The sequence below is a fragment of the Pelophylax lessonae genome (genome assembly GCF_965119305.1).
Source record: "Pelophylax lessonae genome assembly, chromosome: 5".
Taxonomy (NCBI): Eukaryota; Metazoa; Chordata; class Amphibia; order Anura; family Ranidae; genus Pelophylax; species Pelophylax lessonae.
Window position 1 is genome coordinate 401,347,679 of NC_138772.1, and position 13,368 is coordinate 401,361,046.

At 43.9% G+C, this 13,368-nt stretch overlaps 1 protein-coding gene across 1 annotated transcript in view; it reads left to right on the forward strand.

The window, feature by feature from the left end:
• The first annotated feature begins 237 nt into the window (after positions 1 to 237).
• Positions 238 to 13,368, forward strand: part of TTC39C (tetratricopeptide repeat domain 39C) — a 151,906-nt gene continuing 138,775 nt past the window's right edge. The window contains exon 1 of the mRNA XM_082258676.1: positions 238 to 451. Coding sequence (XP_082114802.1) covers positions 324 to 451 — 128 coding nt within the window. The 5' untranslated portion in view covers positions 238 to 323. The remainder of the gene's footprint in view (positions 452 to 13,368) is intronic.

The window sequence follows — 13,368 nt, forward strand, 5'->3', positions numbered from 1 at the left end:
ACACATATATATATATATATATACACACACACACACAGACATAGATACATACATATACACACACATACATACAGACATACACACACACACACAGGTGTTGAGTATAATAGAGGATATAAATAGACACACACACAATGAAGGGGCAGCTCCCAGCCATCACCAGCACCTCACCATGATTCCAATCACAAAGAAGACAGTGCAGCTGGGGCCCCTCCCCTTCCTGCCTCTCCCCCTCCCATCACACGAGGAGGACTGAGCTGTGTCGGTGACAGTAGTCCGGGGACAGAGGTGGCACAGCTGGATGATCGGCTCCGTACAGCACAATGGCCGAGCAGCTGGACGCCGACCACCATCACCTGGACATGGACGATGCAGAACTGGCCCTGGTGGGCATCAACATGCTGCTCAACAACGGCTTCAGGGAATCGGATCAGCTGTTCAAGAAATACAGGTGAGATCAATGGATCCCTCCGATCAGCACCTCCGACTGGACTGCACCGGGATTGTGTCCTATCAGGGAGGATCCGCCTCTGTCAGCCAGGATCCCTGTGCGATTGGCTGATCACTGGGTCACTCTGCCTTATATATATCATCAGGATCCGGGGGTAGATCACGGTTATCATTCAAGGGTAGATCCCTGCGCCTCTCAGCATCTTCGCATAGATCACTGTTCTGTACAGGGGACGATTCTCTGTTGTAGATCACTGTTCTGGGGGTAGATCACTGTTCTGTATTGGGGGGGGGGGGGGTAGATCACTGTTCTGTATGGGAGGGGGGTAGATCACTGTTCTGTATTGGGGGGGGGGGGGTAGATCACTGTTCTGTATGGGAGGGGGGTAGATCACTGCTCTGTACGGGGGGTAGATCACTGTTCTGTTTGGGGGGGGTAGATCACTGTTCTGTTTGGGGGGGGGTAGATCACTGTTCTGTATGGGGGGGGGGTAGATCACTGTTCTGTATGGGGGGGGGGGGTAGATCACTGTTCTGTATGGGGGGGTAGATCACTGTTCTGTATGGGGGGGGTAGATCACTGTTCTGTATGGGGGGGGGGTAGATCACTGTTCTGTATGGGGGGGGGGGGTAGATCACTGTTCTGTATGGGGGGGGGGGGTAGATCACTGTTCTGTATGGGGGGGGGGTAGATCACTGTTCTGTATGGGGGGGTAGATCACTGTTCTGTATGGGGGGGTAGATCACTGTTCTGTATGGGGGGGGGTAGATCACTGTTCTGTATGGGGGGGGTAGATCACTGTTCTGTATGGGAGGGGGGTAGATCACTGCTCTGTACGGGGGGTAGATCACTGTTCTGTATGGGGGGGGGGGGTAGATCACTGCTCTGTACGGGGGTAGATCACTGTTCTGTATGGGGGGGGGTAGATCACTGTTCTGTATGGGGGGGGTAGATCACTGTTCTGTATGGGGGGGGGGTAGATCACTGTTCTGTATGGGGGGGGTAGATCACTGTTCTGTATGGGGGGGGGGGTAGATCACTGTTCTGTATGGGGGGGGTAGATCACTGTTCTGTATGGGGGGGGGTAGATCACTGTTCTGTATGGGAGGGGGGTAGATCACTGTTCTGTTTGGGGGGGGGTAGATCACTGTTCTGTATGGGGGGGGGGTAGATCACTGTTCTGTATGGGGGGGGGGGTAGATCACTGTCCTGTATGGGAGGGGGGTAGATCACTGTTCTGCACGGGGGGGTAGATCACTGTTCTGTACGGGGGGGGGGAGATCACTGTTCTGTACAGGGGGGGGTTAGATCACTGTTCTGTACAGGGGGGGGTTAGATCACTGTTCTGCACGGGTGGGGGGGGGGGTTGGTCATTGTTCTGTACGGGGGGGGGGAGATCACTGTTCTGTACAGGGGGGGGGGGTAGATGACTGTTCTGTGCAGGGAGGGTAGATGACTGTTCTGTACGGGGGGGGGGGGGGGGGGAGATCACTGTTCTTGTTCTGTATGGGGGGGGGGGAAGGGGGGTAGACCTCTATTTCTTTCAAGATCCAGGTGTAGATCACTGTGCCAGTGAGCATCCCTGGCAGTAGCTGTCAGCATTGCAGGGTACACATTGATATACGGAGTCCCCATATGAGGATCTTGGTACACAATAGTGACATGTGACAATAGGATGACCGCACTCTGTACAATGGTGCAACTTATGTTATTTCTTTAGAAGGAGTACATCCCATCCAGGGGGGGGGGGGAATCTCTCCTCTAGTACGTTTGTAGTGTTTCAACAGAACAAGCTGTTCAGCAGATGTAGCAGTTAGAGGAATGAGACAAACCTCAACACTGGCAGGGTGGCTTACAATGATCAGCTTTTATTCATTTCTATAAATCTTTTATCCCAAAAGGTGAAAAATGTTGCTGTAACTGCTGAAAGTGTGAGATGGGGTTTGGCTTTAGTTTGTTAGTGTATTTAAATCATCTACTACATCTAACACTCCCCTCCCCCAGACTGACAATGCTGCTGTTTAAAGTTGCCCCTGTACTCCTTCATCCCAGGAAGTGTTACTGGCAGGATCACCGGGTGAAAACAGAGCGGGGGGGGGGGGGTCTTGCTGCAGCCAGCACATCTAATGATTGTAAGCTGCAATATATTACATTTTTGGTTTTGGGTTTATTAGCGCTTAAAGCTGAACTCTGGGGAAAACAAAGTGCCCTTGCAGACGCTGGTTTTAGCCTAGAGTAGCAGTAAAAGGGACTTTTACCTACCTAATCCATCACTCGCTCCATGTGACCGGCCTCCACACCCTTCTCTCTAAGCCATTCTATTGGTCACAGACACTCTGATGTCACTAAGTACAATGCAGGGCCATGGGGCCGCCTACAACTCAAAGCATCAGAGAGAGGAGTGGTGTGCCAGCTTCCATGGGGGCAAGAGATAAGGAAAGTAAAAGTCCCTTTTCCTGTAAGCCTAGGTGCGCATTTAACCCTTAGGCTCTTTTCACATGAGTGCTAGGCTTTGAAAAGCATTCTGCAGTGGATCCCTTTTCAGATCGCATTTCACCTATTTTATTGATCCCAAGGGGGATTGAACATTGAAATATACACTTGGCATGTGGCTGTAGCACAGTCTATTTGACTTGCATGGGCGCAAATGACAGGCCTAATGCCAAACTTCATATGGCGAGTGAAAGCAAGTGCCCTCCATAGTCTGGACTGCCCACTCTGCACCGAGGTAAACCACAAAGACTTCTTTTCAAACATAACTAAAGGCGGACTTTCGTCTTCTGTTGTGGGAGGGGTTAGAACACCTGTCAGCTTTTATTGCTGTCTGTGTCCCCGTTGGCCAGATGCATCCTCGCTTTTTGTCCTGTTTACTATTTAATAATGAAAAGAAAAGAAAAGCCCACATTCTGGTCACCAGAACAGTAATCAAGGGGAAATGTTCCATTGGAGACATTAGTTTTAGTGACAGCTGAGAATTTCTCTCACTTCCTGTTTTGGTTATGGGACAGGAAGTGAAGGGACATTTCCCCAGTGGGACACAGATGACATTCCTCTTTGCAAAATGGGGCAAGAAAGAAGGGTTTGCTTATAGTTCAACTTTAGGGACAGCTATGCATGAAACATGTTCGAGATCTTAGGGCCCGGTCACACCAGATGCAGTCCAGTGTGTTTTTTTTTTTAATCTGCATCAAAAGCGCATGGGTAGTAGGTTGCATGGATGCCAATGGCAGAGTTCACACTAGAGCAGTGTGTTTCAGTACAGTCAACAAAAGTAGAACATGCTGCATTTTTCCTACAAGGAACTGTACTGGGACGCGGCAAAACGCATGTAAGCTCAAATGAGCAGCGCCCTCTGATTCCTCTTGTATCGATTTGTATTGTAACTGTACTGTCTGCCCTCATGTTGTAAAGCGCTGCACAAACTGTTGGCGCTATATAAGAGCCGGTTCACATATATGTGATCACAGACATCGCATGTGATTCACAGTGCACTGCTCTGCAAATCACATGCAATGCAAATTCAGCCATACAGATTGTATGGCTGAATTTGCATCGCATTCAGACACAACTCACACAGGACCCTTTTTTGGGGCCGCACCAGAATCGGATGGCATAAGTGTTCACACCTATGTGATCCGATTCATGTCCGACCTGACAGTTCGCACTACGATATGCAAACTGATCTGGGGGTGTTGTTAACTCTGTATTGACACCCCCCCAGCAATTCACAATTGGCAGTGCGAACTGCCTGCGAGTTGAATGCGTTGCGGTAACCCGCAGTGGATTCGCTGGGTTCCCGCATCGCATATGTGTGAACCGGCACTAAGCCCCGGTTCACACTTCTGCGTGTGCGGGGTTCGCATGTAATGTCGGAGCGCACTGCTCCGACATTACATGCGATCAGCTGTGCGGTGCGAGTTTAGCCATACAGTTTGTATGGCTAAATTCGCATCGCACCCGCAGCAAACACGCACAGGAGGCATTTTTGCTGCCGCATCAGGATCGGATCGCACAGCGGTTCACACTTGTGCGATCCGATCCTGTGCGAACTGCACGATCGCACTGCGATATGCGATCAAACTGGGGGTGTCGTTAAGATTACATTGACACCCCCAGCGTATCGCATATGGCAGTGTGAACTGCCGGGGGTGCGTGTGCGATGCGGGAAAAGGCTGCGAATTCGCAGCCTTCCCGCATCGCATATATGTGAACCGAGCCTTAATCCTGTATAATAATAATTAAAAACTGCATCACACACACAAAAAAGAAATGCATTACAACAAAAAGAAGAAAAAACAAGAGAAATGCATTACAACAAAAAGAAGAAAAAACAAGAGAAATGCATTACAACAAAAACAAAACAAGAAAAATGCATTACACCCAAAAAAAAAAACAAAACAAGTAAAACAAATAAAAAAAATAATGGAAAAAAAAAAATAAAACTGCACTGGAATACATCAAAAACATCCAATAAACGCATTTACATGTGGATGCAGACTGCATTTCTATGGGTGAACTCATTTGCTGCACCCCATTTTATAGAAAAGAAATAATTAGCATCTTTGGAGTGCGGTCATCCTATTGCCAGTTGTAATAAGATTTTTCAGGGACACGCTGGATGTGCACCCAGAAGAAGCGCGGATTAGAGCGGAGCAGTATCATTTCTCTGTATATACAGCATGTTCTCCGGATAGTGTTACATTGTTACATCAGAATCTAAGCCTTTGTAATGAAATCATTGCCCCTGCTTTATCAGTACCGCTGTCATTCTGTATAAAGTAACCATGTACTGTATATTAGTATGTAATAATCAGTGAAATTTTATTGCCTAGTGAAATCTTGTGTGTAATGTAGCTGATCAGAATGGCAGATCACTCATTGTATGTGTAAATGTATGGCAGGTCGTTGTCAATCCGGGGTGATGATAATCAATGTGCCATCCATGATCTCAGCTCAGTTCCTGTAACTTGGCTGGGTTCCTGTTATCCGGGAGGCCTGGGTAGTCACTATAGGATGAAGGTGCAGTCATTCTGCACACAGACGTCATGTGTAATAGTATTCGGCAGGCAGGATCTGATGATGGGGATTACCATTCTGTCTCGCCTCTGCAGAAATCCTTCCTGTTGACATTTGTCACTAGCGGGGACTGTGTAATAAAATATAATATAAAATATATATATATATATATATATATATATATATATATATATATATATATATATATATATATTTATTAAAATTGGGGAGTTTCTTCATTAACAAATAGATGGGAACAAATGTTTTTAAAATCTGCTTCTCTACTTCTCTCAATCATATGAAACGTCCAACTGCTACTCTTATGCCCCGTACACACGTTCAGATAATCGGACGACTTATCGTTCGCATTTTGTTGCATGATACTAACATCGAATTCAACAATCCATATAAACATAGGATTTTTTTGTACGATTCTGTAAAAGCTTCCTTGTTGCTTAGCTACGTATCAGATGGTGCAAAACAATGGCAGCCAGGCTTTTTCTGTGCTATTTTAGTGTTTCTGGTCATGCGCGGTCTTTGTCGATCGATTTTTAGCGGACGCATACTGTACTGATTAAACGATTGTCGTTCGCTAGGCTATCGTACAACAGAAGTTTTCCTGTTTGTCCCTTTTGGATTTTGTTGGACCAACTGTCGTGATCGGCTGTCGAAATCTGTGAACTAACGATCAGATTATCGTGCGATCAGGTCGAAAGCGAGTTTTATTGTACGATTATCGGAACGTGTGTATGAGGCACTAGCAACAAGACAGGGGAATGCTAATGTAGCACTACTCCCATGGGAGCTGCTTTGTGTGGGTTCCCCTGGGTTACCATTAGCAGAGCGTTCTGACGTTTCCAAGTGTTTTTACCTCAGACAAGGACCAATCCAGTTTCTTTGGTTTTAGGTTTTATTAGGAACTCGGATAGGAGAAGGGATGAGTGGGATACTCCAATTAAACTGAACTATGCACAATAGGTTGGGACGATATAGAAAAATGCTGATTGACGCTGTTTGAGCTAGTCACGGCTAGGCCGCTTACTTTACTTTTCCTTTGACTGTGAAAAATTCCTTTTAGCTTCCTAAGGCACTCCTTTTCTGAGGTAGCTGTCCCTTTATAGTAGACTGCACTGCTGAGCAACTTCAGGGCCCTTCCTGGCACCCCTTTTACTCTCTAATCTTCAGGGCTTAACAACTTGGCACCCCCTTTACTGTATCACTCTGGGTTAGCTGACTTCTGGATCCCCTTGACCCCTCTGGAATGGTCCCCTCTCTTAGTGCCGGTTCACACTAACGCGGCACGACTTCAGGGGCGACCTGTAAAGTCGCGTGCACCGCGACTTCGGCGCGACTTGCATGGACTTCATATAATGAATGTCTATGCAAGTCGCTCCAGGTTGCCCCGAAGTAGTACAGGAAACTTGTGTCGCTCCTATTAGAACGGTTCCTGTAGCACACAATGGACCGCGACGGACCGCGACTTGTCAGGCTGACCAGTCGGCTGACAAGTCGCGGTAGTGTGAATGGACACTTAGGCAGACCCCTGGGCAGATTCTTAAATACTCACGATACTGTTTTTCCAGAAGTATTGTGCCCAGCAGCTCCACTGGTCAGCACACTGGATCCTTCTGCAGCACAGCTCAACCCCTGGTCCCTAGGGCAACTTCCTGGACCACCTTCCTCAGCAACAGGAGGAGAGACAGCCATTACCCTCCTCCTGGGACCTGGCTTCCTTCCCAAAGACACCCTGTCACATGCCCCCCTCTGGATTTATTCCCAATCCCAGGATGCATTGCAGCAATGCCAACCCATTGGGACAGTCTAAACCCTTGTGTGCTATTGGCTAGGTTTCCTCCACTGTCCAACAAGGTCCCTCATTGGATACAGTGGGGAGACTCCCCATACTCAACAGGTCACACCTGGAAGCTAGTGACAGGCTAACTGACAGATCAGACCCTCCTGATAAACACTGCAGAACGGGGTCACATACTGTATGGGCTTTGCCTAGCACCTACCTGGGAGGGTGCTACATCAACAATGGGAGTTTTTTAACCAGACTTCAAGGGTGTTGGCCTACAGGTATGGAAATTACATAAATCTGCAGCTTTGAGAACTGCTGCTTATTATTATTTATTTATGTTTTTTTTTTTTTTTTTAACCCGAGTCCTTTGACTGCATAATCCCCTTTATTTTTATTTGTGCAAGAATGCAATTGACAGTTTAAGATCCCCTTCATATCTGGCCCTTCTTCTGCAGTTTTATCACATGCACGTTGTTAATGTGCGATATTTTACGGAGCTGATTCATTTTTCATAGACTCCCAATGCATTATAACCATTCCAAAAAAATGTACATCATCCTCTTAAAAAAAAAAAAAAAAAAAAAGAACACTGCAACGCATGGCATGGTGTGTATTGGTGTGCCAATTCAAATGAATGGTACCACAACAATCACACTGACACAGATTACTGTACGCATAGATCTATAGGGGGTTTATAGGAAATCAGTAGGTTGCTATGTTTAGTCTCATTTCCCTAAGGGCTGGTTCGCACCATAGAAATGCAGTCCGGATGCGTTTCTGCATGGGCGCATATTGATGTGTTCCAGTGTGTGTGTGTGTTTTTTTTTTTTGTGTGTTTTTTTTTTTTTATGTGTTTCGGTGCATTTCCCCCCCCCCCCCCTCTTTTCATCACCTTAAAAAAGAACATGTGCAGTTCAGTTTGGTTTTGATAAATTTCACCATGTTCAGTTCAGTTCAGTTCAGTACAGAAAAACTGTAGCATGTTCTTCTTCCCCTTTTTTTTTTTTTTTTTTTTCTTTTCTTTTCTCGAACTGACAGCACTGACATGAACTATGCCATTGAAAACCTACTTATAACCTACTATCCATGCGTTTTTTTGATGCAGAAAAAAAATGCACTGGACTGCATGTGGTGTGAACAGCCCTAAAATGCTATTTGACTGGCTATCATACTGGCTTTAGTACTTTCTGGGATAATAACCCCTCTAAACAATTATGCAGATCAGGACAATGTCACTTTTTATATACACATGGAGTAAGGATTACTGCGCTAACAAAAAAGGGAAGGAAAGCTGCTTGCACTTATCACCAGACAAAAAAGTGACCAAAAACATAGAAAAAAGCATAAAAATGTGCAGCGCTAAAACTAATAAAGTATAATTGAACAAATGACACATGTAAAATAAAATACTAAATGTCCAATCATATGAGCCAAATGGAAATCAATAAAAAGTCCATCTGGAATGAAAGTCCCAAGTGAATAATGTGATGAAAAAAATCCAACATAAGTGACGTGATCACAATGTGCAGCAAATCCCAACACCGATAAGGGTTAATAGATTGCGCTCACCAGATAAGTAGGACCCAGATATCATATAGCATGTGGGTCATACAAGCTGTTGGAATATAGGGTGAATGTCCCAGATGGATGTAGAGACCTCAGATGTGTCCATATGGATCAGCAGCAGGCATGGATGAACCAAATTCCAGCTCCAACATGGGTATAGGTAAGAACCAAAGAGGGACAAACCTAGTGTAATATTGCTAAAAATCAATTTAATAAAAAGACATAGCAGATACACTTACAAAACATCCCAAGGTATTGTGCATATCAAGGGTATAAAGCAGGGCTGACTGTAGTCCTCTTAACGCGTTTCAGCAAAAATGCCTTTATCAAAAGATAATGTCAGCCAAAAAATGCCTACTATATATAATGTTGTAGGTAAGGTATCACACCTGTGGGAGATTTCTGGCGTGTTCCACGCCGGATCACAATGGCGCCGGCGTGCGTTCCAAGACTCGCTATAGTAACCTTCCAATAGCGTAACGTCACTTCCGGGGTAAACAGGAAGTGACGATAATGGTTCGCAATAACGCTGGCGTGCGTTCCAGGACTCCATTCAATGGTGTGCTACAATCATAACGTCACTTCCGGAATAAACAGGAAGCGACGATAGACACCGAACAAATGCGGAAATAAACCGCAATATGGTCAGCACTATAGAAGACACCTCTAATGGAGCCCGGGACAATATCCCAACAGGGGGAAACAAGAAAAATCTATATGCAACAATAAAAATAAATATAAAATTACACATAAACAGCCAGACTAAAAACATAAATTATACATAAAATGAATGGTGGTCAACCGAAATTAACCATAAAAACCTTGTAAAGGTAAAGATTAATTAATCTAAAATGGATAAAATCAAGAAAATGATTAAAATGTAAAATAACATTTCAATTTTATATGGAGGAAAGAGACACATAATACGCTAGAGATAAAAAAACATGGATAAATAAATGAATAATAGAGGGGACTTTAACCTTTTTAAGCTGAATTGATAAAGCCATTTATGTCCCACTCTATATTCAAACCATACGGATAATAAGATTTTAATGTATAAATCCAGTATGTTTCTCTCCGGGAGACACCCCATATTTTTGAACCACCTCTCCACGGAGATACATACCGGTTGGGGAGATTGGATGAGAACGGACCACCTGTCTATTTTCATCCGATCTGATTCTCCAGACAGAAGGAAAATAAGGTTTCCATCCGTCCAGATTTCACGGACAGGATCGGATCGTATAGCAGGGGGTGTCAGCGGAGATGTCTCCGCTGACATCCGCCGCTCCGTAGGGCTGCATGGAGCATCCGATCAGGTCCGCCTGAAAAACTGACCGGTGGATCGGATCGGAAAGCCGGTGTGAAAGGGGCCTTAGAATAACATTAGTTGCTTCTATAGGCAAAAAGCAAATTTGCCTAGGATCAGCTTTTTTTTTTTTTTAAGCCAGTGTGCATGGACACTTAACAGGTTGTTCCCGTTGATAAGCTTCATTTTGTGTTAATAACCTTTATCTCTTTGAGGTCTATAGTAATGCAATTATCAGCGAGGTGTTCTCCTGGTAAGCTTGTTTCATTGGCGGAATGCTTTTACAGTGTGTTATTTGTATTTATTGACACGTGAAGGTTTTTTTTTTTTTTTTTTTTCCTTTTAATAAAGTTACAGAGCCGTTTTCAATAATTCAAGTATTTTGTCTAATATGTTTATTTCCTATGATCGGCAGCTCCATCTAGTGGCGATATTTCTGTATGTTCCCGAAAAACCTCAGTTAAAAATAAGGCATTATAGGCACTAGATGGGGGTCAATGAGCTTAGGAAATAAACATATTCGACAAAATACAGGGATCATTTAAGGCAATATTATATATATATATATATATTTTTTTTTTTTAATTGACACCATGCTGTCCGTATTGTGGATCTCCACTCCACTGTAGACAAATTCAGTGATCCAGGTGGCCAGTGTGCCTAAGCAACTTCCCACATAATAATGGAAGCAATTTGTTCCTTATTAGGCCCCCTGCACACGGTACAAATTTTTGAGCTTCTGCTTTTGTGGGACGTAATTTTACGTGTTTGTTTTGCGCGTATTTGTGTGCGCAATACCTTCCTAAGGAAAATTAATTCACATTTATGCTCATATGCGTGTATTTTCGCTCTTTGACGCAAAATACTGATTGGAAATGCAGATTTTTTTTTTTTCTGAGGAATACTTGGCGCTTGCTTATGCGTCTGGGCTACATTTTTAGCTCAGTGAAAAAAAAACCCGCTGTACTGCGCTTTTTCAAGCTACAGTGTGGAAGAGGCCTTACATAGAAAAAAAATGTGGGCCGTTGACTGCGGAGCTTCAGAACTAGATTTAGGCATCTGACACCTTTTCTAGGTGTTGAAGATCGCACACATATGAGGTCTATAGGCTCTCTGTCCTTGTATACCATTCATTTTATTCATAATCTTCTTTCTTTGTCACCCAATCTTTTTAACACAGGCTTAATTCATTCGCAACTCGATTCTGACATATTACGCATCCTTTTATTTCTGCCTTTGCCCAGGCCCTCCTTTTTGATGCGGTCATCGCTGTAAACGTTTCTACTCAGCATAGGGCTTGGCAAATCAGCATGCATTCTATAGCTGTAAAAATCAACAAATCAGTGCAATAGAACATGTTAATGTAGACGCAGAAGGGAACATGGCACTTGTTAAACGACTGCGATAAAGACAGGGTTATTATTTAGCTGGTCGTTTTGTGGTGGGCTGAAAACATTAGAACATGGGCTGCAGCCAAAAGGCATATAGAACAAAATGGGGAAGCTAGTAATTTAACTAGAAGGCAGTAATCCATCTATAATGATGGAAAAATCTGTTGTACAACAAGTGAATATTAGTGTGATTTTTTTTAATGACAAAATAATTATAGTTATAGGACCCATTGGTGGTGTGTACTAATGTGCGTGGCCCCTCTGTTAAAGGAAACCTGCCACGAGAAAAGTATGAAGGCGGTCATTGCTTCTCAATACTGTCATACTGATCCGATGGCTTCAATACTTTGAGTCACTGATCCAAGACAAGTATAGACAACTAGCATTTGCTAGGTCAGTAAGGCCTAGTTTACTAGAATTTCACAAAGTGCGGGGCAACTCAAAAAATAAAAAATAGATGAATACACTGTACAGAATTGTACAAATAATAAATATATATATATATATATATATATATATATATATATATATATATATGTGTATGTATGTGTGTGTGTGTGTGTGTGTGTGTGTGTATTTTTTTTTTTATTATTATTATCACACTATATTGTCTTGGGACACTTGCCTTTACACATGCATGAACTTTAACGGCATCCCAGTCTTAGTCCGTTCAATATTGAGTTGGCCCACTCTTTGCAGCTATAACAGCTTCAACTCTTCTGGGACGGCTGCCCACAAGGTTTAGGAGTGTCTATGGGAATGTTTGACCATTCTTCCAGAAGCGCATTTCTGAGGTCAGGCACTGATGTTGGACAAAAAGGCCTGCCTCGCAGTCTCCACTCTAATTCATCCTAAAGGTGTTCTATCGGTTTGAGGTCAGGAATCATGTTGGAACAGAAAGAGGCCATCCCAAAACTGTTCCCACAAAGTTGGTATCATTAACTTGTCCAAAATGTCTTGGTATGCTGAGGCCTTAAGAGTTCCCTTCACTGGGACTAAGGGGCCAAGCCCAAGCCCTGAAAAAGTACCCCACACCATAATCCCCCTCCACCAAATGATTTGCACCAGTGCACAAAGCAAAGTCTATAAAGGCATGGGTGAGCAAGTCTTCGGTCTGTGAGATGCTAGACTTCTTCAGTAGGGGGTAGACTTCCTCAGTAGGGGGTAGACCCCCTACTGAGGAAGTCTATCGTCTCACAGACCGACGTAACGTGTATAGGGGGGCGGAGACTTCACCAGCAACCAGGAAGCCGCCAGCCAGCTCGGAATAGAACACAGACAAGCATATTATGTGCGCTAGTCTTAGTGCCAGTACATGTGAGTGTTTTATTCATTGAATTCCCAATACATTTATTGTCAAACGGTGAGCATTAGATCCTGTGCTTCTTTGTCTTTTCTATGCCAAAAATGAAACCATGATGGGAATACTGTTCAAGTTCATGGCTTTTCCAAGCTACTAAGCAGCAGTGATCTAACTGAGTCTGAAAAGGAAAAAGAGCTATTAACCCCCGTTTATTTGACCTAGTGGTGACACACAGGTCTAAGCTTCATGTGAGAGGCCAATCGTTTATGTGGTGGTGGTGAAAGCACACATTTATCTTCAAGCACCTTTCCCAAGCCTTCTTGGACTGCTCATTATTCATGGTATTTTATGTGTATATTTCATGGATTTGATTGGCACCTTGTCAATGTAGTATTGTATTTGAAGCACTTTATTTTGATTTGGCATAGGTATATGCACTTTAAACACTTAGTTACTTGATGCACTTTAGCCGGTTTTATTTACTGGTTATTTAATTATTTAGCGCTGTACTGTATTGTTTTGAGATTTTGG